This window comes from Conger conger, chromosome 2 (genome assembly GCF_963514075.1).
Source record: "Conger conger chromosome 2, fConCon1.1, whole genome shotgun sequence".
Lineage (NCBI taxonomy): Eukaryota > Metazoa > Chordata > Actinopteri > Anguilliformes > Congridae > Conger > Conger conger.
In genome coordinates, this window is record NC_083761.1 from 52,336,035 (window position 1) to 52,358,210 (window position 22,176).

At 45.1% G+C, this 22,176-nt stretch overlaps 1 protein-coding gene across 9 annotated transcripts in view; it reads left to right on the top strand.

Annotated features, from left to right (window-relative positions):
• Nucleotides 1-19,854, top strand: part of si:ch73-103b11.2 (myosin phosphatase Rho-interacting protein) — a 104,660-nt gene extending 84,806 nt beyond the window's left edge. For 3 of the 9 annotated variants that reach the window (XM_061225645.1, XM_061225677.1, XM_061225685.1), the window contains 13 exons: nucleotides 324-433; nucleotides 570-608; nucleotides 1,634-2,336; nucleotides 3,029-3,145; nucleotides 5,850-9,713; nucleotides 11,315-11,462; nucleotides 11,618-11,723; nucleotides 11,812-11,971; nucleotides 12,593-12,700; nucleotides 13,213-13,299; nucleotides 13,530-13,695; nucleotides 14,217-14,302; nucleotides 17,434-19,854. In XM_061225645.1, the coding sequence (XP_061081629.1) occupies nucleotides 324-433; nucleotides 570-608; nucleotides 1,634-2,336; nucleotides 3,029-3,145; nucleotides 5,850-9,713; nucleotides 11,315-11,462; nucleotides 11,618-11,723; nucleotides 11,812-11,971; nucleotides 12,593-12,700; nucleotides 13,213-13,299; nucleotides 13,530-13,695; nucleotides 14,217-14,302; nucleotides 17,434-17,505 (5,766 nt within the window). In that variant the 3' untranslated portion in view covers nucleotides 17,506-19,854. Of the gene's footprint in view, nucleotides 1-323; nucleotides 434-569; nucleotides 609-1,633; nucleotides 2,337-3,028; nucleotides 3,146-5,849; nucleotides 9,714-11,314; nucleotides 11,463-11,617; nucleotides 11,724-11,811; nucleotides 11,972-12,592; nucleotides 12,701-13,212; nucleotides 13,300-13,529; nucleotides 13,696-14,216; nucleotides 14,303-14,911; nucleotides 14,979-17,433 lie in introns of all 9 variants that reach the window. The other 6 variants (XM_061225666.1, XM_061225705.1, XM_061225695.1 and 3 more) reach the window with 6 other exon arrangements.
• The last annotated feature ends 2,322 nt before the right edge of the window (nucleotides 19,855-22,176 follow it).

Genomic DNA, 22,176 nt, shown 5'->3' on the forward strand with positions numbered 1-22,176 from the left:
TTTGGCTGAGAACTAGTATTTATATCTGCCTCTCAGCATTGGAGACAGTGAAAACCAGGGGTCCTCAACGCTACTGAGCTATGTGCTCCTTCCCTCCCAGCAACACCCTCGTGCATACTTCATGAGTATGATGTTTGGGATGGGGACGCACTACTGCGTGTTGTGTTGGAGTGAAGACTGCCTCCTCGCGACTGTTGTTGACCGTGGCCACTGAGTTTTGAAGCCCCTTGTTGCAGCTGCAGATCTGCCATTAATGGGGGAATCTCCTGGGTCTGCTTGGGCTCTTTGTAAAGTTATCCAACTGTGTTCCCTCCCACGTATAGACAAAAGAAGGAGCGTTCACTCTCTCCGCCATGACCTCTGGGATCCGCCGCAACTGGATCCAGGCCATCATGAAGAACGTGCGGCCCACCATCGCCCCCGACGTCACCCGGTAAGGAGCACGGGCATGGGGAGCGGAGAGCGTGAGATACGTCTGCTGCTTTCTCCCTCTTCTCACTCATCTTTTCTCCAACTCTTTCCTGCTGTTGTTCTCTCTCTCTCTCTCTCTCTCTCTCTGCTGCCCCCAGGAAAAACGTCACTCTGAAACTGTCGGTTCTGAAACACAGGTTGGAAAGCAATGCACGGCTGCCCTGTCTGTGTCGTCACCCTGCCCGTTTCTCTACTGTGTGTGTGTGTGTGTGTGTGTGTGTGTGTGTGTGTGTTGTTACCCTGCCTGTTTTTCTGCTGTATGTGTGTGTGTGTGTGTGTGTGTGTGTGTGTGGTTACCCTGCCTGTATCTCTGCAGTGTGTGTGTTGTTTCCCTGCCTGTGTCTCTGCATTGTGTTTTGCATAATTTGTGGCAGTTGCTGTGCTCTGAAGGCCACTGACACTCATCAAGATGTTGCAGGAAGGTTCAGGCTATATCCACTCACCACCCCTCCCTTTCTTTCCCAGCCTTCATCTTGGGCTTTGACCTTGGTCGCTTTGACCCTGCATTCCTAAACTAGTTTCTGCTCTGAGTGATTTGACACTGAAGCTCTGTTGAGGTGGGCTCATCGGTGCAGTGCATGTTGGACAGGGTCGGAGGGCCCTGGCAGCCACAGTCTGAACCCCGCCTGCCAGCATTATCCTGCTGTTGCCGGACGTGTAAATGTGCTGCCCTGGCGTCGGCCTCCCTAGTGCAGACAGGAATGCCTGATATTTTTGGTGTTTCCCTGTAGACACCTCTCGGACAGCTTCCTTATTCTGGGGTTGTTGTCCCTCTTCCTCCCCCCCCCCCCCCCCGTGAGCAGACAGAAATAGAACATTCCGTCAGCCCTCGTATTTAGTGGAACTCAACACCCTGGAGTGATCGGTATACTACGGGCACATTCTCCCAGTCATGAGCCCCCACGCTGTGCCTTTGTGCCATATGCATGTCTCACCGTCTGTGCGCATGAGTCGTGTCCCTTCCTCCTGAGCTCCCATCATACCGCTGTAGATGCTTGGATGTGCCACTGAAAAGACATTGTGGTCTATGAGGCTAAACGTGCTGGGCTACATTGTTAGAGAGGCAGCGGGTCTGTGTGTGCTGATGAGTGTTGACCGGCACACTGTGGATATGAGGATATGTGGATGGGTGGTGTTGAGCCTTGTGCCTGGTCTCCCTCAGCTCCCTTCCGGATGAGCGGGTGAAGGCTCGTGCAGCCCTGGAGACCAGCCCCCAGCCCCCCGCGGAGACGCCCGCCCTTCAGGGAGAGCCCCCGACGGGGGACGGCAGCGGCTCGGAGCAGCGAAGGAGCCGCATCCGCGAACGGCGGCGCGAGGGCCGATGCAAGACCTTCGACTGGGCCGACTTCCGCAAAGGACAGCCCCCCGAGACGGAGGCGCCTGACGGGCGGCCGGAGAAAGCGCCGGACATCGGCCCAGCCTCCTCTACCCCCTCCTCCCCCTCCTCCTCCCCGCCCGGGTCCTCCACCACCTCCTCCCCTTCCTCGTCCTCGGGCGCGCCCCTCAGGGAGCCCCCGGCGGAGGAGGAGCTGGAGCAGGAGCGGGCCAGACGTCGCGAGGAGAGGAGGCGCCGCTTCCAGACCTGCACCCCCGCGCCGGAGAGGACCGTGGCCTCCACAGAGGGAGAGGTCAGGACCCCGGTTGAGCAGGGGAGGATGGAGGTGGACGCCCCGCAGGCCGGAGACGGAGGCAGGGAGCGGGGCAAGCCGCCCGATGTGCAGGTGGAGATCGAGCAGCGTTGGCACCAGGTGGAGACCACCCCCCTCCGTGAGGAGAGGCAGGTTCCCATCACCACCATACACCCCTCTGACCCCGCTGCTGAGAGGCCTCCCCCTCAAGAGCTTGCAGCCCTGCTGGACAAAGAGGTATGGTTAGGGGGAGTTCAGCTACAAGGGTTAAGTCTAGTTACTAAAGTGTGGAATTGTTTTGTGACATTGTTTTGCAGTGATCCGTCACAAACCCGAGGGGGACATTCCTGTAGTATCATTTGAAATTTCCAACAGGGTTTGTGTCTGTATCAGCATTTTTCCAAAGGTTGCATTTCTTAATCTTCCCGCAGTTACAAATCAACAGTCCGTTGAGTGACATCAGTACACTGGGGCAGACATGAGGTAGAAATTGGCCATCGGAAAAATGAAATGCTCATAAAACCGTGGCTAATCTTGCTGTTGGCTTGGAGTTTGTGAAACTACTGTTCAATTTCCAGCTGAATATTCCATAGCTGGCAAGAGACTACTGTACAGGAGACTGTTTTATTTGGCAGTCTCAAAAATGTATTCTAGTATCTGTAGAATGACAGAGCAGTATGAGCATTTATGCGGTGCCTAAATGTTAGCTTTTCAGTGAGCTGTATCATCCATGTGTGTGTGACTGTATGTGGGAGCGAATGCATGTCCTCAAGAGATTCTGTGTGTGCTGCACCCTTTTCTGTCAGTGCAATTTGGTCTTGTGTGGTGATGGTGTGTGTGCTTGTGTGTCTGTGTGAGAAAGAGCCAGAGTCGGATTGTCTGCACTGTGCACTTCTATCACATTCTGTAATACTCTATTTCTTGTATAGCTGGAGCAGACGCAGAAGGAGTTGGCCAAACTACAGGAGCAGAACAGCCTCCTTCAGGCACAATTGCAGGATGCTCGGGGGAGAGAACTGAGCGCCAGGGAGGGCTATGTACTTCAGGTATATGAGACTAAATCTCCCTTACACAGTGAGGATCTATACTGCAGGTACTGTATATGAGACTAAATCTCCCTTATACAGTGAGGATATGTACTACAGGGACTGTATATGAGAATACATCTCCCTTATACAGTGAGGATATGTAATACAGGTACTGTATATGAGACTAAATCTCCCTTACACAGTGAGGATATATACTGCAGGTACTGTATATGAGACTAAATCTCCCTTACACAGTGAGGATATGTACTACAGGTACTGTATATCAGACTAAATCTCCCTTATACAGTGAGGATATGTACTACAGGTACTGTATATCAGACTAAATCTCCCTTATACAGAGAGGATATGTACTACAGGTACTGTATATGAGACTAAATCTCCCTTATACAGTGAGGATATGTACTGCAGGTACTGTTTGAGACTAAGTTTCGCTCATTCAGACAGAGGGTATGTATGAGTCCTGTAATATCGTCCAAAATCATGTTTTGAGAACAATTTTTGAATAACTTTCACCATACACATGGCATAATTATTCAAAAGCTGGTATTATCCTGAAAGTTGAGGGATGAATTGCAGCAGTAACAGAACCTTAAAGCAGTAATGACATGTTTGAAGTGTGAATTATTTGCTGTGGGAAACTCACTAACAAGACTGGGAGCTTAATCAATTGAGTCTGCATGGTTGCGGTGTTTTGGGGCATGTATGTTCACTAACTGTTTTAACGGAGTCTCGCATCTTCTGGGGAGTAATTGGTATGAATGAAACAAAAGGTAAGAACTGGTTTTGTGGAAAGGCTTTATGCTGTGCTTTTTCTTGTTTGTCAGTTGTTCTTTTCTGTCTTCTGTCAGCCTATTTTGTGTGCATGATTTTGGGATACTGGGACCAAAGCTTGCTTGCAGTTTATTCTTCTGCGTGTACACTGTCCACATGAGATTTTGACTTGAGTGCTACACTGCATTGCGACAATCTCAGGCACTTTATGTTCACATCATATATATATATATCAAATATACACTTTATTGCTATTGTGTATTTATGATCCCCCCTTTTTTAGCTTTATGTTTAGCTTTAAGTTAATGTCTTGAACTAAAACCTTCCGAATGTGAAAAGGCTTATGTAACAAGCGCTGTGGTGGTGCACGGTTAAGGGATCAGACTCTGGTTCGATGCAGTTGCACACCTGGCAGATCCCAGTATGGCGGGCGCATAACCGAGCGGCAGTAATTGGGCTGCCGCTCCGGAGGTGGGTGGAGCAACTCGGCGGGGGGGATCGCCGCATGCAAGCGTCCCTGATCATGCCTCAGAATCACGGTCCGGGGCTAGAGACAGCGTGGCTTGAAGAAGGCATGTCGTTCTCCATCCGGCTGCCAGGTGGCAGGGTTGCGATGGCGTTTCCTCAATAACACAAGGGAATTGACAATAAAAAGGGTACAGTTGGCCACTAAATTGGGAGAAAAATGGGTGGGGGGAATCTGAAACAAGTGTTTACACAAGGCTTATGTAACAGTTTTCATCAAATAGCTAATTTTTCATTCTGATCCTATATGCCCCTTAATTGCCGTTTCATTGGCTTGCATTAAATAAGCTGTAGCCAAGTACTTCTGAAAACTTCAGGAAATCTGAATCAAAATCTAAATAATTTGTGTGGCCAAAAGCCATGGGACATTTACATTAATGGCCTTCCAAACACCTCAAAGGTAACAAAATGATAAATGAAGTGGGTTTTGTTGTCTGGTCTTTCTTGGCCTTGCTAATATTTTGTCTGCCTAAGGAAGCATGGCTGAGGGTTTCTTCATTGCAGCGTATTTTGACAGTGTGTGAACAGTAGCTGTAATTACTAACATTTTTTAAATTATATAAACATGATCCTTCTTGAAAGAAAGGTCATTGACTCTGGGTCATTGGATTCTACAAGGCCCAATAGCTTGCAGAGCAGGTGTCTACAGGACTGAATAAATAAATGTATTTGGAGTTCGAGCCACAGCAAACAATATTTCTGGGTGTGCATATACTGTGCTGTTCGAGACTGTGTCTTCGGATGAGACGTTAAACACTGGTTGAGACGGTCCTGACTGGTTATTGACGATTCCATGACACTTCCAAAGAGTAGGGGGTTCCTCTGTGTCCTGGCTAAATTCCAAACCCTGGCTCTCTCAACCTGCCACGTAATCATCCCCTGATTCAGTTGGAAGAAACAATCTCTCCTTCTCCACCTTAGTTTATGGTGAGCGTTCTGGCACAAAATGGCAGCTCGTGCATCACCCAGGTGGGTGCCACACATTGGTGGTGGTTGAAGCGCGTTTCCCCCCTGATCACTGTAAGCGCTGTATCGTGTCTAGAGAAGCACTATATAAAGAAAAGCACGATAGAAATGTAATTACAGATGGAATAATGCTTTAATATGCAAAACATTTTGAAAACTGTTACATAACTCTCGAGTATGCATCTAAACTGGAAGTTTTGAAATTTGTACTTTTACTTACTAGCTTTTGTTTTTGTGTAATTTGTTCCATTTTTTAAATTGCATTTTAATTTGTCAGACACCACTCAGAAAAAGCACAGTGGAAAGCGTTTGAGTAATTTGATTTAAAAATTCAAGATTTTCCTGGCTTTTCCAACCAGCCCCAGAGATGTGGCACTCAGTGCCCTATGGGGAATACAGGGAATGTGTCTAACCAAAATGTTTAATCAATTTCTTAAAGACTGACACTCCCTCTGCGTCAGCGCCCTCGGGCGCGTGGCAGCGGCTGCATAAGCTCAACCAGGACCTTCAGAATGAGCTGGAAGCCCAGCGGCGCAAACAGGAGCTTACCAACCAGCAGGTGCAAGCCCTGAAGAGGAACTATAATGAGGCCAAGGATGTGATACGGCACCACGAGTCAGAGATCCAGGCCCTCCAGGCCAAACTCAACAATGCGATGGCTGAGATCCTCATTAGTGAGCAGGCGGTGGCCAAGATGCGCAGCGAGCTAAAACTGGAGCAGGAGCGCTTCCGGGACCGCAAGGAGGAGTGGGAGCAGGACGAGCAGGCCCTTCGTACCCAGCTTAAGGACAGTGAGGACAGGCTTAAGGATGTGGAGGCCCACCTCCTGGAAAAGAGCCAGGCCCTGAGGGACCTGGAGCGGCAGCAGGCCCTGCAGCGAGACCACCTGAAGGAGGTGCAAAAGCTCCAGGAGAGACTGTCAGAGGTCACTGGCAGGCTGATTGCCACGGAGGAGGCCCAGGCTCTGAAGGAGGAGCGCCTGCAGAAGAATCTGCATGTCCTACAGGAGAGTCAGGAGAAAGAGAGGCAGAGTCTAGTGAAGCGCCTGGTGGAGGCAGAGGGGAAAGGGCAGGAAATGGAAGAGCGGCTACAGGAGGCAGAGCAGCAGGTTGAGGCCCTGCTCAGAGAGAAGCGCACATCTGGGTTGGTGAATAACGAGGTTGTGCACCAGATAGAGCAGCAACTGGCTATCAAGGCAGATGCCATTGAGAAGCTCTCAGAGGCTCTCCGTCAGCTGGAGGAAGAGAAGAGTCAGCTGACCTGCCGCTGTCAGGAACTGCTCAACCAGATTTCTGAAGCAGACAATGAGGTGGCCAAGCTCCAGAATCGCCTCAAGGCGGAGGAGTCGGACTACTTCAATCTAGAGCACTCATATGAGAAGGTGTCCGAGGAGTTCCGGAGGATAGGCATGATTCTGCATGAGAAAGAACAGGAGATCCATGCAGCTAAGGAGATGTATGAAAGGCTGATGGAACGGAAGGAGCAAGACCTCAATGAGGCAATGATAAAGATGGCTGCACTGGGAAGCAGCCTGGAAGAGACTGAGCTGAAGTTGCAGGCAAAAGAGGAACTGATCTGCAAGATGGGTCAGGGGTATATGGAACCATGTAGTTCAGAGAGGGACTTAGAAGCTAAATTAGTCGTGGCAGAAGATCGTATCAGTGAACTGGAGCAGCACCTCAATGAGCTGCAGCTTGGCTACTCTGATCTCCAGATGGAGCACTCAAAACTGCAGGAGGACTGTGATGTTTTGCAGAGCATTAGCACAGCTGAAGGATCCTCACTGACAGCAGTGGAAGGATCCAACTCCATAGACGAGATCAGGCCACAATTGAGCACCAGCAACGATGGCGGAGGGTCACTGGTGAAGCGGCAGAGGATACGCTTCTCAAGCATACATTGCCAAAAATATGTTCACTTGGAGGGGGCTGAGAAGCTGTGGGCTAGTGGCACCTCTTCAGATATCAACCAAGACCACTCTCTCTCTGAGGAGAGTGGCTCCTCTGACGCACCATATCAATACATAACCTCCGCCAGCAGTGATCCAGAGAAGTTCATCTCCATCATCCACGCTCTAGAAACCAAACTGTTCACCACAGAAGAAAAACTCAAAGACATCACTCAAAAGCTGGAGGAACAGCAGGGCAGGCAGCTGCAGTGCCTTAGGGAGCAGCATGGTCAGTGGGCCGAGTCTGAGGCTGAGTTACGGGACCAGCTCAATGAGAGCCTGTCCACAGTAAACCAGCTCACTGCACAGCTCCAGCAGGAGATGGACAAGAGGGGTAATTTTTCACAGGAAATGGACTGCAGCATCAGGGCAGTAAATGCCAAATATGAGAAGGCCCTGGCCTGTGTAGAGTCAAGCAGGGAGAAGGTTCAGTCCATCTTGAGATGTCACAAAGACGTTGGCACAGAACTACAGCTACACACATTGGCAGAAATAGAGACAGAGCTAGTCAATGCCACTGTGTTTATTAGACAGGGTAGAAACACTTTGGAAGAACAACCACATGAGACACACGGAAGTCTGGCCCGAGAAATAAAGGAAAACAAGGTTTCAGACGAGGAGAGAATAAAATGTTTTGCCAAAACTTTAGCCTTTGAGGCCATAGTTTTAAATAAGATGGCATTCTCAATTCAAAATCCAAACTTGGACCTCTTGCAGGGCCTTAGTGAGATCCATCAAGAGGCTGAGAAACTAAGAAGAAGTGATGAGGGTTATGTAGCAATTGTTTATGCAGATGTCTTAACTAGGAAACTGATAGCAGAAAGTGAATTTTGGGCTGAGGTAGAGAAGCTTGATGCACAATATAAATTAAGAGAGGGTGATGGGCAAGGGGATATCGATTCAGTAGAGGTCAATATTGTTGGGGAGATGGGCATCACATTTTTCAGTAATGCCTGTATCAAAGCTGAACTGGCGTTTGCTGTTCAGAATCTAAAGCACTTTTATGAGGAAAAGTTCCAGAAACTCAAAGCAGATTTGCTAGATGCCCACAGAAACCTGCAACACAGGGAACTTGCATTGAAAGAGATTGTGAAATCCTCAAAGAAGACAGATTTTGATAGAGTCATGCAAGAGGTGAGCACTGAGTTTGGCTTCAGTCAGGGGAAGACTTTAGCTGACATAAGCCCTCCGGAACTTGCCCCCTATGTGGAACAAGTCGAGATGGAGGTGGCCCGTGACTTAGCGGAGGAGATCGTCAGTAGGCATCTTCAAGGAAGTGAACCTTCCTGTGGCTTTGAATCTGTTGAGTCTACACATGTGGGACGAGAGAGACTAATCACTGAGCTAAGGATGCAGGCTGAGGTCCTCCAGCGTCTCTCTCAGGAGGTTGAGGTGGCCTGCAATGCAGAAAGTGGCAGTCTTCGCAACACACTACTGAACATTTCTCAAGCAAACCCAAGTTACCAGAATTTCGGTGACATAAGTACCAGCTCTGTGTGCATGCGAGAAGCAATGATCCAGGCCCAGATTGCCTATATAGCCTGCAAGCTGAGAGTTGACCATGAGAGGGACCTAAAGAAGTGCAAGGAGGCTTGTCAGGGCATGAATTTCCTGTGCCAGGAGCATGCCCAGAATGTGGGTGCCATTCGTGAGCGGTACGAGGCCTCCATGCAAGATGAGCGGCAGAGCTTCACCCAGAATATGTCTGGTCTTCAGGAGGAGAATGAGACCCTGAAGAGAGAGGTGTCCATCCGCATTGCTGAGATCTCCCAGCAGCAGGAGCGGATGGTTCAGCTGGAAGAGCGCTTTCAGGCCGAGATGGAGGAATTAAAGACCAGGTACGAGATGGAGCTGGCCCAGGTGGAACAGAGGAGGAGCACCACTGAGCTAGCACTGATGGAGAAGACAGCGGACAGCCAGCACAAGCTAGACATGATCCTGATGGACATCGAGCGGATGGAGGACCGGCATGAAGAGCATGTGCAGAAGCTGGAGGACAGGTTCCAGGGAAAGATCCGGGAGCTGCAGCAGATTCACGAGGAGGAAATGCAACGCCTGCATGAGCACTACATGCAGACCATCCACTCCATGCAGGAAACGCTGGAGAGGATTAAGGCTAGGCACCCCGATGACTATTCCCTCTCAGAGGAGGCAACATCCCCCACAGACCAGGCCCTGCCCATGGAGGAGGAGCCAGCGGGGGGTGAGTGCGGCTCCATGGTGGTGCTGAGGGAGAGGATCCAAGAACTGGAGACTCAGATGAACGCTATGAAGGATGAGCTGGAGAACAAACACCTGGGGGGAGATGTGTCCAGCCTGAAGGAGAAATACCAGAAAGACTTTGAGAGCTTGAAGGTTCTTCTTTTTTCTCTTTTTTTGTGGTCAGTCATCAAGTAGAGCCCCACCTTGGATTTTGGGGTGCAATGGTCAGTCCCTTTCTTAATTAACCAACCGGCTATGTTGAAAGCCATTGAAACATGATGATTTTTATTGCGGTGGAGTTGAATGAGGTCTTGGTATAAAAAGCAATTAGAAAATATGACTATACTAAACAAATTGATTTTGTGTGATTCTCGCTATTGTTAGTGAGCTTATGCACATTTAAATGACTTGTAAAACTGACCATTGCAGCTTCTAGTCCACATACAGTAGGCAGAACTTAATGGCAACCCATGGATTTTCATGTTGCACCTTCACCCCTTGTATTTTTCATCACAAGCACCCTTCTCCCACATGTAGACAGCTTTGCTTTCGTTTTTTGCTGTATACAGTTATTAGAATGTTTAGCTGTAGTCTGAGATGCTGGAAATGTGCCACATTGTGAATAGTATAAGTTTTTGTATCACAATTAGTACCATTATCATCATTTCCCATGCAGTAGGATTTGAAAAGCCATGCTGTGCTGCTGTTAGAAATCTTAAATACAGTTCCTTACCCAGAGTGTGCTCAGTTTCAGTTAATATCATCAGCCCTCTGCCCTTTAGTATGTTTTTCTAATTATTTAATGCAGCATTTTTACTTGCTGTGTATTTCAGGAGTATAAATATTTCACAGTGGTTTATGACAATTTTTACATTGAGCAACAGCAGCTGCAGTAAGCTTGACAAAAAGGTAGTTCCCATATAAAATAAACATCATTAAGTATTTATTAAGTGTGGTAAATGCCCAAGTGTAGCACTTTCCTGTGGGCAAACTTTGCACTAGTTCATTGATTTCTTTGATGAAGACAGATGGTTGATTCTGTCATTGGCAAATGATGTTTATTTTCCATAAAAGCAGGCTTATTGTTTGTATGTGTTCTCTTGGTGCATGCCTATCTGCTTTTCCTCCTTTCTTCACTCATCCAGTCATTGTGACTAATAATGCTTGCTCTCATGGTAGCTAGTGCTTGCATGATTTTTTACAGTTTGATTCAGCTTTGCATCAGGATTGCACGATGGACACTTTACAGTGGTAAAGTATAATTATGAGACATGCAGATGTTATAGCTGGAATGAAAGCATTAAAAAGAAAAAAGATAAAATCAAAGATGAGATAATGTTCTTGGCCTTAACATTATAACATCTGATTTTTTCTTGTTTAATTTGCTGCTGACAGTTGGCTGGTAGAATGCTTTACAACTGTTAATTTCCTTAGTATTGGCGAGCTGAGCCAATGCCCTTGAATCATTCTGGACCACTTTTAAGATAATAATGGCTGGTGGTTCATTCTGTAGTTTGTTTCTGCGCGAGTTTCTTGTTGAAACAGTTGAACAGAGAAATCTTTCTTGATCATGCATGTTAACTACTGCGTTATAACTTCAGGGAGTAGTATAATGAGAATTAGATCACAGAACGGAAATAATAATAAATAATAAATAATAAAATAAACAATAGAAATACTGACTGTGTCCCGGTCCAAGCACAACAATGGCCACAGACTAATATGCTTTGCCTGCAACCCCATCTCAATTCCAGGCCACCTGCGAGAGGGGCTTTGCTGCCATGGAGGAGACCCACCAGAAGGTTATCGAGGACATCCAGCGGCAGCACCAGAGGGAGGTGTCCAAACTGCTGGAGGAGCGTGAGAGACTACTGGCCGAGGAGACGGCTGCTACAATTGCTGGTAATGCTTCCAAAGCCCCTGCTTTCCGTGAACAGTAAGGTTTAGCAGGCCAGTCACTGCATTGTTGCCTCTCCATAGAAAGCAGCAGTCATGTGTGCTGTTAAGTGCTGATTGTGCTGTTAAGTGCAGTCGTTCCACCTCCTGTCGTCCTGCAGCTATTGAAGCCATGAAGAACGCCCACCGGGAGGAGCTGGAGAAGACTCAGCGCTCCCAGCTGAGTGGCATGAGCTCCGACATCGAGGAGCTGCACAGGCAATACGAGTGAGTTTGAGCGCGGTGTGGAGCAGGAGGTGGAACATGAGCAGGTCCTTCAGGCGCTCACTGACGGTGGTTGAATGCTGTACCCTAGAGAGGAGCTTCAGTCCATCCACCGCGAGCTGGAGGTGCTGTCCGAGCAATACTCTCAGAAGTGCCTGGAGAACGCGCACCTTGCCCAGGCGCTGGAGGCCGAGAGGCAGGCTTTGAGGCAGTGCCAGCGGGAGAACCAGGAGCTTAACGCCCACAACCAGGTCAGCCCTGCATTGCTGCTATGACTATGTTCACACTGCAGGCAAAACTGTAGAAAGCGATGTTTGTTTATTTTCTGGCGCTCTGCATGCAACGTCAAATGGTTGTCGCATTGAAGTGACACCGAAGAACAAATTTTGGATTAAATCTGACTTAAATAAATGGATTTCATGTGGTTTTTTCCTGTTCAGACATTTAAAATTCTCCGATTCCAATTGCATTTGCAGAAAAAACAGATTTGACCTGCCAGTCTGAATAAACCTATATTACTGTCTGCAGTCTGAGGTGATTACTTTTGGATCATCAGGGCTTTTTTCCCCTCAGGAGATGCAGTAGTGTTGTGTGTGTTGTGTGTGTTGTGTGTGTTGTGTGTGTTGTGTGTGTTGTGTGTGTTGTGTGTGTTGTGTGTGTGTGAGAGTGAGAGAGAGTGAGAGAGAGTGAGAGAGAGTGAGAGAGAGTGAGAGAGAGTGAGAGAGAGTGAGAGAGAGTGAGAGAGAGTGAGAGAGAGTGTGAGAGAGTGTGAGAGAGTGTGAGAGAGTGTGAGAGAGTGTGAGAGAGTGTGAGAGAGTGAGTGTAAGTGTGTGACAGTAGCCCAGGCTGTGAACCCTGTGTCTGCCCCTCAGGAACTGAACAACCGTCTGACAGTGGAGATCACACGTATGCGGTCCTGCTTCAGTGGAGAGGTGGCTGGGTCACCCCTTTCACAGGGCAAGGACCTGTATGAGCTGGAGGTACTGCTCCCTGGCTTCACAACACTCATGACCATAACGCGCATATTACATATCCATACGGCACACTCTCTCCCACACATGTCCTCACAGCCATTCAGAGCACATACTGTATGCTGTAACCTATTAGTAGCATTACCTATAAGTCAGACCTGGGTCAAATATATGTAATGTTTTTGCATTCAAATACACCTTACTAAGCTTATGCAATACTCATATAGTGCAAACCCTACCTTCTGGTCCTCTCGGTTGGTTCAATTGCACCAGGCAGGGTCAATAAAGCAAGGAATGGTAATTAAATCCAAAACAATTGACATTTGACCCTGGTCGCCTATAGTGTAATAGTTGAATTGTATAGTTGAATTTCAGTGCCCTAGAATATAAATGTATTGATTCTGTAGGTGCCAAAATCAAGAGCTCCCAGAACAGCAATTAAGTTATACAACTTTTGAAATCAGAAATCTGACAATTTTTTATTTTATTTTATTTTTTCCTAATTTTGCCATGTCTCTTAGGTCTTATTGCGGGTCAAGGAATCAGAAATCCAGTATCTGAAACAGGAGATCCACTCTCTGAAAGATGAACTCCAGTCTGCACTGCGGGTATAGAAGAACCACTTCCCCCCCATTCACTAAAGATCATCAAATTTCCACATTATTCATTCCACGTTATTGTACACATTATTCATTATGTCAGGTGGAAGCAAATGGCAATCATTCATTTGCACTGTGCAAGAAAGGGATGGCCTGACTTATCTCCAGAAAGATTATCCTGTATTCGGAAAGGTCACTGTAGTTAAACTGTGATCGTTGTGTCCGCCGTGTCTGGACAGGACAAGAAGTACGCTACGGACAAATACAAGGACATCTACACGGAGCTGAGCATTGTGAAGGCCAAGGCTGACTGTGATATCAGCAAGCTGAAGGAGCAGCTGATGGTGGCCACCGAGGCCCTGGGGGAAAGGAGGTCTGACGGCACCACTGCTGTCCAGGGCTATGGTGAGCCCCCAAACACCATAAACAACCACACACCCTCACATCCAAATTCATCAACTTGCAATGCGGTTCATTCTCCCACTCACCACAACACACCACATACATTTGGGACTGCTGAGCTCTCCTCATTCAGACGAAGATCATGGCGCACAGTACATTGTATTGATAATATGGTACATGCTTTGGACACAAAATGAATTCTGTTTTGCTGGTTGTATTCTTTTTGGCTCACTGAAATGTTGACTCTGCCTGTGTCTAGAGTGCTTAAATTCGGGTTTCAAAATATACAGTTCCACTCTACCAAAACATTGTATAACTACAATAATTCAAGCTCATTGGTTGAAAATTGGTTTTAATTGCCACAGCAAATGGCGTTTCAACATCAGTGTGTTTACAGAAATGGGGGAGGGATAAACAGTGTTGTGGTTTGACGGTGTTTGTTGCTATTCTTCTCTTGACTGTTAGAAGTCCTAAATTACCTATTGTACCTTTTAAATTTGTTATTTTTCCTCTGCTCCTTGCAGATATCATGAAATCTAAAAGCAATCCTGATTTTCTAAAGAAAGAGCGGTCGTCCTTGTCCAGGCAGATCAGAGGTATACGATCGAAGGTGAGTCGTCCGAGGATGTACGTGCCGTGAAGTTGCATTCCGTTCTCTTGGGAGATGTAACTTGCTAATGAAGAACAATGAAATCCACAGCAAATGAGACTGATTTAGTGCAACGTCTATGATCAGCTAACTGTATTAATAAATGAGTTTCCAGAGAGAATCCATTACTGTGAAGCACTGTTCAATGTCCCATGACACAGTACCAGTATTTGATAAGATGGGCCATTCCTTCACATTTGAGACATTCAAAGACACTAAAATAAAAATGTATTAAGATATGACATTAGATGTTGAATTGTGCAGATATCTGCTTTGCTGGCCTGTGTAATAATCCTGTGTTGTTGATGCATGCGCTCTCCGAAGGGAGCGCACCATACCCACGTTTCTCTCAGGTCATCACAGTCCCAAACGGACCTCCAGTAGGTCATCACAAGCTCCTCAGTCCCAAACGGACCCCCAAACGACTGGCACTATAGAACCGCAGTCTGAGAGAAAACCACAGTCCCAGGACCCCGCCCGTCCTCACGCGTGCTTGTCTGCATCGTGCCGTGTGCTTTGCGTGTCGGTGCGTGTGAGTCTAAGCGTGTCCTCTGTCTCTTGCTTCGACAGTCTGTCATTGAACAGGTCTCATGGGACAGCTGACTTCTCCCCAGAGGGGAGCGAGTCTCCCTGTGATGTAGGTACAGTCCGTCACAGAGCATGTCCCACGTTGCATGTCTTGCCCTTCCACACACGTTTGCCTCCTGCACCTGGGGCCTCCAGTACACGGGGACAGGACGGCCCAGCGCTGGGGCCTTGTCCGGAGCCCTCGAGTCTGGGTTAATCTCAGATCTGTTTCAAGCACCGTCTTTGGTTCAGCATGTCCCTCCTTCAAGCATCCGTGTAGTTATGTTGATGGCGAAGGCACCTCCACTCAGTTACTTCAGGCAAATAATGAGAGGAGTGATTTTGAAAGGAGGCATCTTGGTTAAACAGACGGTGAATTATTAGTATTATTGTTATTAATATTAAGGCTCTCATAGATTTTGTGTGTATGTGTGGAGGGGGACACAAACTGCTCTGTTTAGCTGCCTACTACCTGATGGAAGGCTTTAGTTCCTATTACGTCAGTGTTTATTTATTACTCCAGATTATAGAGAGCACTAGTAAGGATCTGTTATTTTGCTGGTTCATTGGTTAAAATGTAGAAAAGTTGGACCCAAGGCACATTGGCTGCAACAGCCTACAACAGCCTTTTTAGTCATTTGTGGATTTGTTGTGAATATTTGATTACACTGTATGTCTGTTACAATACAGTAGAATCTCAAAGCTTTGAACCCCTGTGTTCAGTTGACTGGGTCGACTGTGGTCAATGGAATCAATATGGAACTGGTCAATATGAAACCACAAGTAGCTTTAGATAATCACTTTTGCTATAAGTAACACTGGATAAAGATGGGTGTCTACACACTATTGCAAAACAATATAGTGTGAGAAATGTTTTGGGATAAAGTCCAAATTGAACTCCAAATGTTTGCAAAAGAATAACCACCTAACTGTTGCTGTTTTGTTTGGTTAATGTAAACAATGGTTTTACCTGCCCAAAGAGAGTAGCTAGTCTATATTTTGAACATTGTATTATCCAACCATATTTAAATCTCTACTGTAAAAAGAAAAGTAGACTATTACTAACACTATATTATAAATGTCCCATTAAAATGAATGGAGGTAATACTGTTATAAATACACAATTGCTGACACTTTATTGTAAATACAATATTATGAATAGGTGTTTCCACTTTCTGACGGCATTGGTGGTGCCATGTTCTTGTTGATATTTCTGTTTGTCACTGCATCATTGCATGGTGTGAGTCTGCTCCTCTGTCTCCCATGTATCATCCAAAGATTTGTTCTTGGTGACACACACGTTACCTGAAAAGTGATGCTTATTTACATCACTTGAAAAGTGATTGTTTTTACTGGGAACTTTTGTACATATGGCTGAATGTTTACCTTTTATTTTAGCTAGTATCATGTGAAAGTGGCTTTTGAACATAAATATGCTCAGGGTCCATTATCAGGGCTCATTGAGGTGTTTTTAAACATGCTTGAATAACTTCATTTCTTACAGCATGCATAACTAACCACCTCCACCTGGTTCCCAGTTCAAAGTTCAGCAAACACCTTTTTTATTCCAGAGTGCCTTTTAAATGGATTCCCAGGTTTTCAAAAAGAATATCTTCAGCTTGCCATTGTAGAGCGATTATAGAGTGATTGTATAGGTACATCATTCAGAATGTAGAGATCACTAGTCTTAAAGGACTATTGACTACTGCATCTGGATTTTGGAAGTTCTATAAAATGATATATTTTTGTAAATCTGGGCTGGTGTCAGTGCTTGTTCTTAACCTACCTGGAGGTGTTCTGCAAATGTTTGCATTTCAGCTTTTCTCAGTTCTCTATCCACACTCACGTGGAGTTTGGTGCTTGACTCCTGGAATGGCACAAGCTCACCATTCCTGCCGATTCACCTTGGGTGGTCGTTGTCTGAAACTAAAGCTGGAGGAAGTACAGAGCCCAGCCATGGTGGGGTGTTCAGAATCCGAGAGGAACGCACTAATGTGCCATCCTGCGTTTCTTTGGGATCTGGTACAGATGCTGTGCCTAGAAGGCAAATACTTCACCCCACAAACGTTCTGGTGCCTGGGAATGGGAGCTGGAGAGGCGGATCTGTTACAGGGACATTCCCGTTTCTGCCCTTTCCCACGCCGGCTCGTTAAATGACTCGGCTCTGCACTTCCACGGCAGTTTGCATTTCAGGTTCTGTTCAAAGTGCGCGACGAACAAGAGCTGCAAGTTTTATGTGACTGGCCATCCCTATATTCCTCCTGGTTACATGTATGAAGCCTGAGAATGGGTAGCAATCCCTCTCCATTCACTGGCTTCAAGTTTGAGTAGATCCCCCCTCCCCCCCATAATAACGTCGTTTTTCCTCCAGATGGCGTACGGAAATACTGAAATATGGGATCCAGGAAAGCTATTGCAGCCTCTGAACTGTGCCTGATTTGTTCTTGGGGTTATTTCTCCCTCTTGAAAGTCTTTTTGGCAACCGTCTTCTCTTCTCTCTGTTTGTCTCCTCGTTCCTGTCTCAGAGCCTGAAGGAGGGTTTGACAGTGCAGGAGCGCATGAAGCTCTTTGAAGCAAAAGATTCCAAGAAGATCTGAGCACTCCAGATCAGCACACTTCTCCAACCTCCCCCTTTTCCACTCTTTTGACCTACTGGCCACCTTGCACCAGCCTGCCAATCATTTCACAGTCATGCATATATTTATATTAAAAAATTCTAATTATGTATATATATATCATTTAAAGAAGATGTTGGAGTGACTGAAATGAATGACGTGCAGGTATAAGGCACGGGCAGTTTCTCTCTGCTCCTGGAGTGGACATTTTTCTTGTATTTTGTTCCACCTGCCCTGGACACTAATTCTTCCCACTCTTAATCTGACATTTCAACTTTGTCTCCTTGCTTTTTGCTACACCGTTGAGGATATTAAAATGCTAATGGTGGTTTGGTGATATTCTAGTTCATTTTCCCTGTGCAGTGCAGAGACCAGATGCCAAAATATATGTGAAATATTGCTGTCTGTGCTGAGATGGGAATGAAGTCTCTGTTGCTTTCCATTTTTGATATATTTATTATATTTATACCACTTTTCATTCAAATTGAAGTGTGTTTGGAGGAAATTGAGTATTTGTCTGGGTAAATGGAAAATGTAGTGTGCTTATTGCAAATCAGTTCCTGACAATGCTTGCATTTTGGGCTTTTTTGTGTTTGTTCAAACAAAGATCACAGGGGAACTATGGAGACGATATATATGGAGATCTGTGAATGCCAATAATGCTGTTGCATTGACATAATGAAGTGGTATGATGGGTCTTTGTCCCAAATATTATCGAGGGCACTATAATTAAGTGGCATGATACAGTAATGAAGATTTGACGCATTTGGCAGTTTATTTTTTCTTAAATATTTAGAAAAGATTTGTGAAAACTGCCAATTTGCATGAGCAAACCTAACAAAATCTTTTGTGGCTTACACGTCTCATATCCAGGTCAAAACAGCAATTGAAACTAACCCAAGAAGTGGTACTGGTTTGAGTGTATTGTACTGTTATTACTTCTCAAAATCCTTCCCATTCTAAAGAAATATGTGACTATGAGCAAAAGTTTCATGTTTTTGTTTTACCCTTTAATTTTTATATCCATCTCACTTGTTCCATTACAATTTGAGGTCCTTTAAAATAGCTGTCGCCATATTACTATATGTAATACAATATTGCAAATTGCTACTTTTAGAACCAGAGCAGCCAATGTTACATTGATGTAAAACCTAATAGCATTTATGCATACAATTCATGTACTCTTCAAATTCCTGGGAGTTAACTACCACTTACCAACAAAGGAAAGGATTATTTTGTTTAATTTACTTGGTGCATGGCAATCATGAAATGTTCAGTAAGACATTTAATGTGCATCTATTTTGCCTTTTCAGTATTTGTATATTCACTGAGATGCCAAAACAATCCACTTTAGGTATTTTACCATTTTCCCAAGGAAACTGAGTTTCTTAAACAGAGGTGTAACAAGGATTGTGCTAAAAATGGGGACTGTATATAGCCTGACAAATTAATCTTGTAAATGGCTCTAAGGGAAGAATGTAGTTACCAATGATTGTGGTGGTTATTTTTTATATTAACACTGGTGATATGTATAGTCATTGTTAATCAGAAATGAGATGTTTGACTAATGAACAAATCAATGGTGTATGATTTCATTTAATTACTTGGGAAGGGGGGGGCGGGGGTCCACACAGGTGTGTCTCCTTTGTACAGTGACTCAAATAAAACGTACAATACCAGTGCAACCAAACTGTTACACCTGAAAATGTCAATCGGTAAAAATGCTACCGTTTGCTTTGTCTTGTCAGGCAGAACAAAAGGTATTCCGTAGCGTATTTAGTCCTTTGCTGGGTTTTTCAGTTTTTCTCCAAAATGTTTGGCCTGTTTTCTTTGTTTATTAATAGAACTTGGTATGACAGAGTATTAACTTGCAGACATGCTTTTTGATATACGTTTGTCCATTTCCAGCTGTAGTAGCGATGACTATGCTTGTAACACAAGCCACAGAGGCTTGGTTCTCCCTGGAGTGTCCCCTCTTGCTGTCAGTTGGAATGAGCTTTGAGGTGCAGTGTCTTACCTGGCAGAGCTGTCTTAACGCGCCTCGTCGAGTCCTCTGCTTTTTTGCTTATAAGATGTTTATTTTGTCTCTCTTCCTAATTTAAGAGAAAAAGCATACAAAAAATAAAACCGCAATGAAAAACACACTGTATAGTATTCAAAGCACGCCATGTAAATATTTGGTACACAGAATTTAGTTTTTGTGATTTTACGTATTTTAAATCTGTATCCTGCTTACTAGCATATATATAAAAAATATATAAATATTTTTTATTTTGGTTTGAATGTAAAACATGTTGTCATAAATAAATGAAGCATTTCCGGACCCTGTCATTGTGTGTTTGGTAAGTTCACTGCTTTTAGCGCATTTTGCGTGAAACGGGCTCGTTTTAGCAGTCTTATTGTTTTCAATTATATAACTTTTTCCAGTATCTCACTATTTTTATTTGATCCCTAGAACGTGAGTGATATTCATCCTATTTCTGCTATTTACTATTCCAGTAATGTCCGCTACATATCTTCCTGCATCTGAGCTAATGATACCCCAGGCACTCACTGAGCACTTTATTAGGAACACCTGTTAGATACCTGTACACCTACAGTACTTATTCATGCGATTATCTAATCTTCCAATTGTGTGGCAGCAGTGCAATGTATAAAATTGTTCAGATACGGGTCAGGAGCTTCAGTTAATGTTCACATCAGCCATCAGAATGTGGAAAAAATGTGATATCAGTGATTTCAACTGTGGCGAAATGTTGTTGCCAGACGGGCTGATTCGAGTATTTCTGTTATCTCCTGGGATTTTCAAGCACAACAGTTTCTAGAGTTTACTCAGAATTGTGCAAAAAACAAAAAACGTCCAGTGAGCTCCAGTTCTGCGGGCAGAAACTCATTATTAATGAGAGGTCTGAGGAGAATGGCCAGACTGGGCGAAGCTAACAGGAAGGTGACAGTAATGCAAGTAACCACGCATTACAACAGTGGTATGCAGAAGAGCATCTCTGAACACATAATGCTTCAAACCTCTTAAGTGGATAGGCTACAGCAGCAGATCTAAAAAGTGCTCACTGACTATGTCCAATGTAGATGCACAATTAACGGTCTACCACCATGTAGCTGGATTGTTATAAAATTCTCATCCCCACAAGCATATTGGCATTCCCTGGTGGGGATTTAAGTAGTAGCATGTGAAATAATCTTATTACGCATTGTTTCTGGAGAGCCCCAAAAGAACATGACCTGCATGGGTGCATCTGATTTCAAAGAACACTAGGGCTGTTTGCATCAGTTATGGTGACGGTTGTTCTTGCCTATATTAATAACTGCTGTACCTGCAACATGCGAGTGATTCCGTTTTGGTTTAGCACTACAATTCATTATGTGTGAGCCAGCCCTCTGCCCACTCCCATGAGTCCTGCCCCACTTCCATTACATTAGAGAACCCAGAGCTGTGTCTGACCACATTCTGCTCTACACAACACATTACCTCTGCAGTGTTCTATTCCAAACATGCCACTTATGCAGGGGCTCAATTTACAACAGACTATTTCCAGCACAAGCCCCATATTTTAGTTTTAAGACCTCTTGAAAAGGGCCCTAGTTTCACAGTCAAGGCACAATTGTAAAACGCTAGCCCTGTCAGCTAAAATCAATTTATGCTCCGCCTTGCTATGCTACGTCTTTTCAGAAGCTAACGTAAAACAGAATTCTAATAAGATCGGCATACATCTAGCTATATGAAAAACTTGTTGAAATATCTTTGTTATATTATTTTCGAGAATGCAAGACGTAACTCTTGAAAACCATAGATGTATGTCTTTCAGGAAACCTGCATAGAAACAACAAGTTTAAATGCTACAAAAAGCTTGTCTGTGAGCCAGTGGTCATCACCCCTGGTTCTACAGAACCGCAGGGTCCTACTGGCTTTCATTATTACTCAGCACTTACCAGTAGACACTGTGGCCCTCCACGACCAGGATTAAGTATCATTGCAGTAAAAATAAATAAAAATGAAACCATATAAAAGACAGCTCGGGTACTGGAAAATTTGATGGATAATAAATATATATATATAGAGAATCTCCCGTTCTATTGGATTCAAATCTGGTGACTGGGAAGGCCACTTTTAATATTTAACTCATTGTCATGTTCATGAAACCAGTTAGACTACTTTTGCTTTGTGACATGGTGCATTATCATGCTGGAAGTAGCCATTAGAAGATGGGTACATTGTGGCCATGAAGGGATGCACATGGTCAGCAACAATACACAAATAGGCTGTGACATTCTATTGATTGGTATTAACGAGCCCAAAATGTACCAAGAAAGCATCCCCACACCATTTTACCACCGCTACCAGCCTGTTGACACAAGGCAGGTTGGGTTCATGGATTGGTGACAAATTCTGATCATATCTGTATGCCTCAGCAGAAATCGAGATTCATCAGGCCAGGCTACATTTTTCTGTCCAGTTCTGTCAGCCTGTGCCCACTGCAGCCTCAGCTTTCTGTTCTTTGTTGACAGATTGGAAGTTGGTAGTCTTCTGTAGCCCATCCTCCACAAGGTTTGATGTGTTGTGCATTATCAGATGCTTTTCTGCTCACCACAATTGTACAAAGTGATTATCTGTCAGCTCAAAGCAGTCTGTCCATT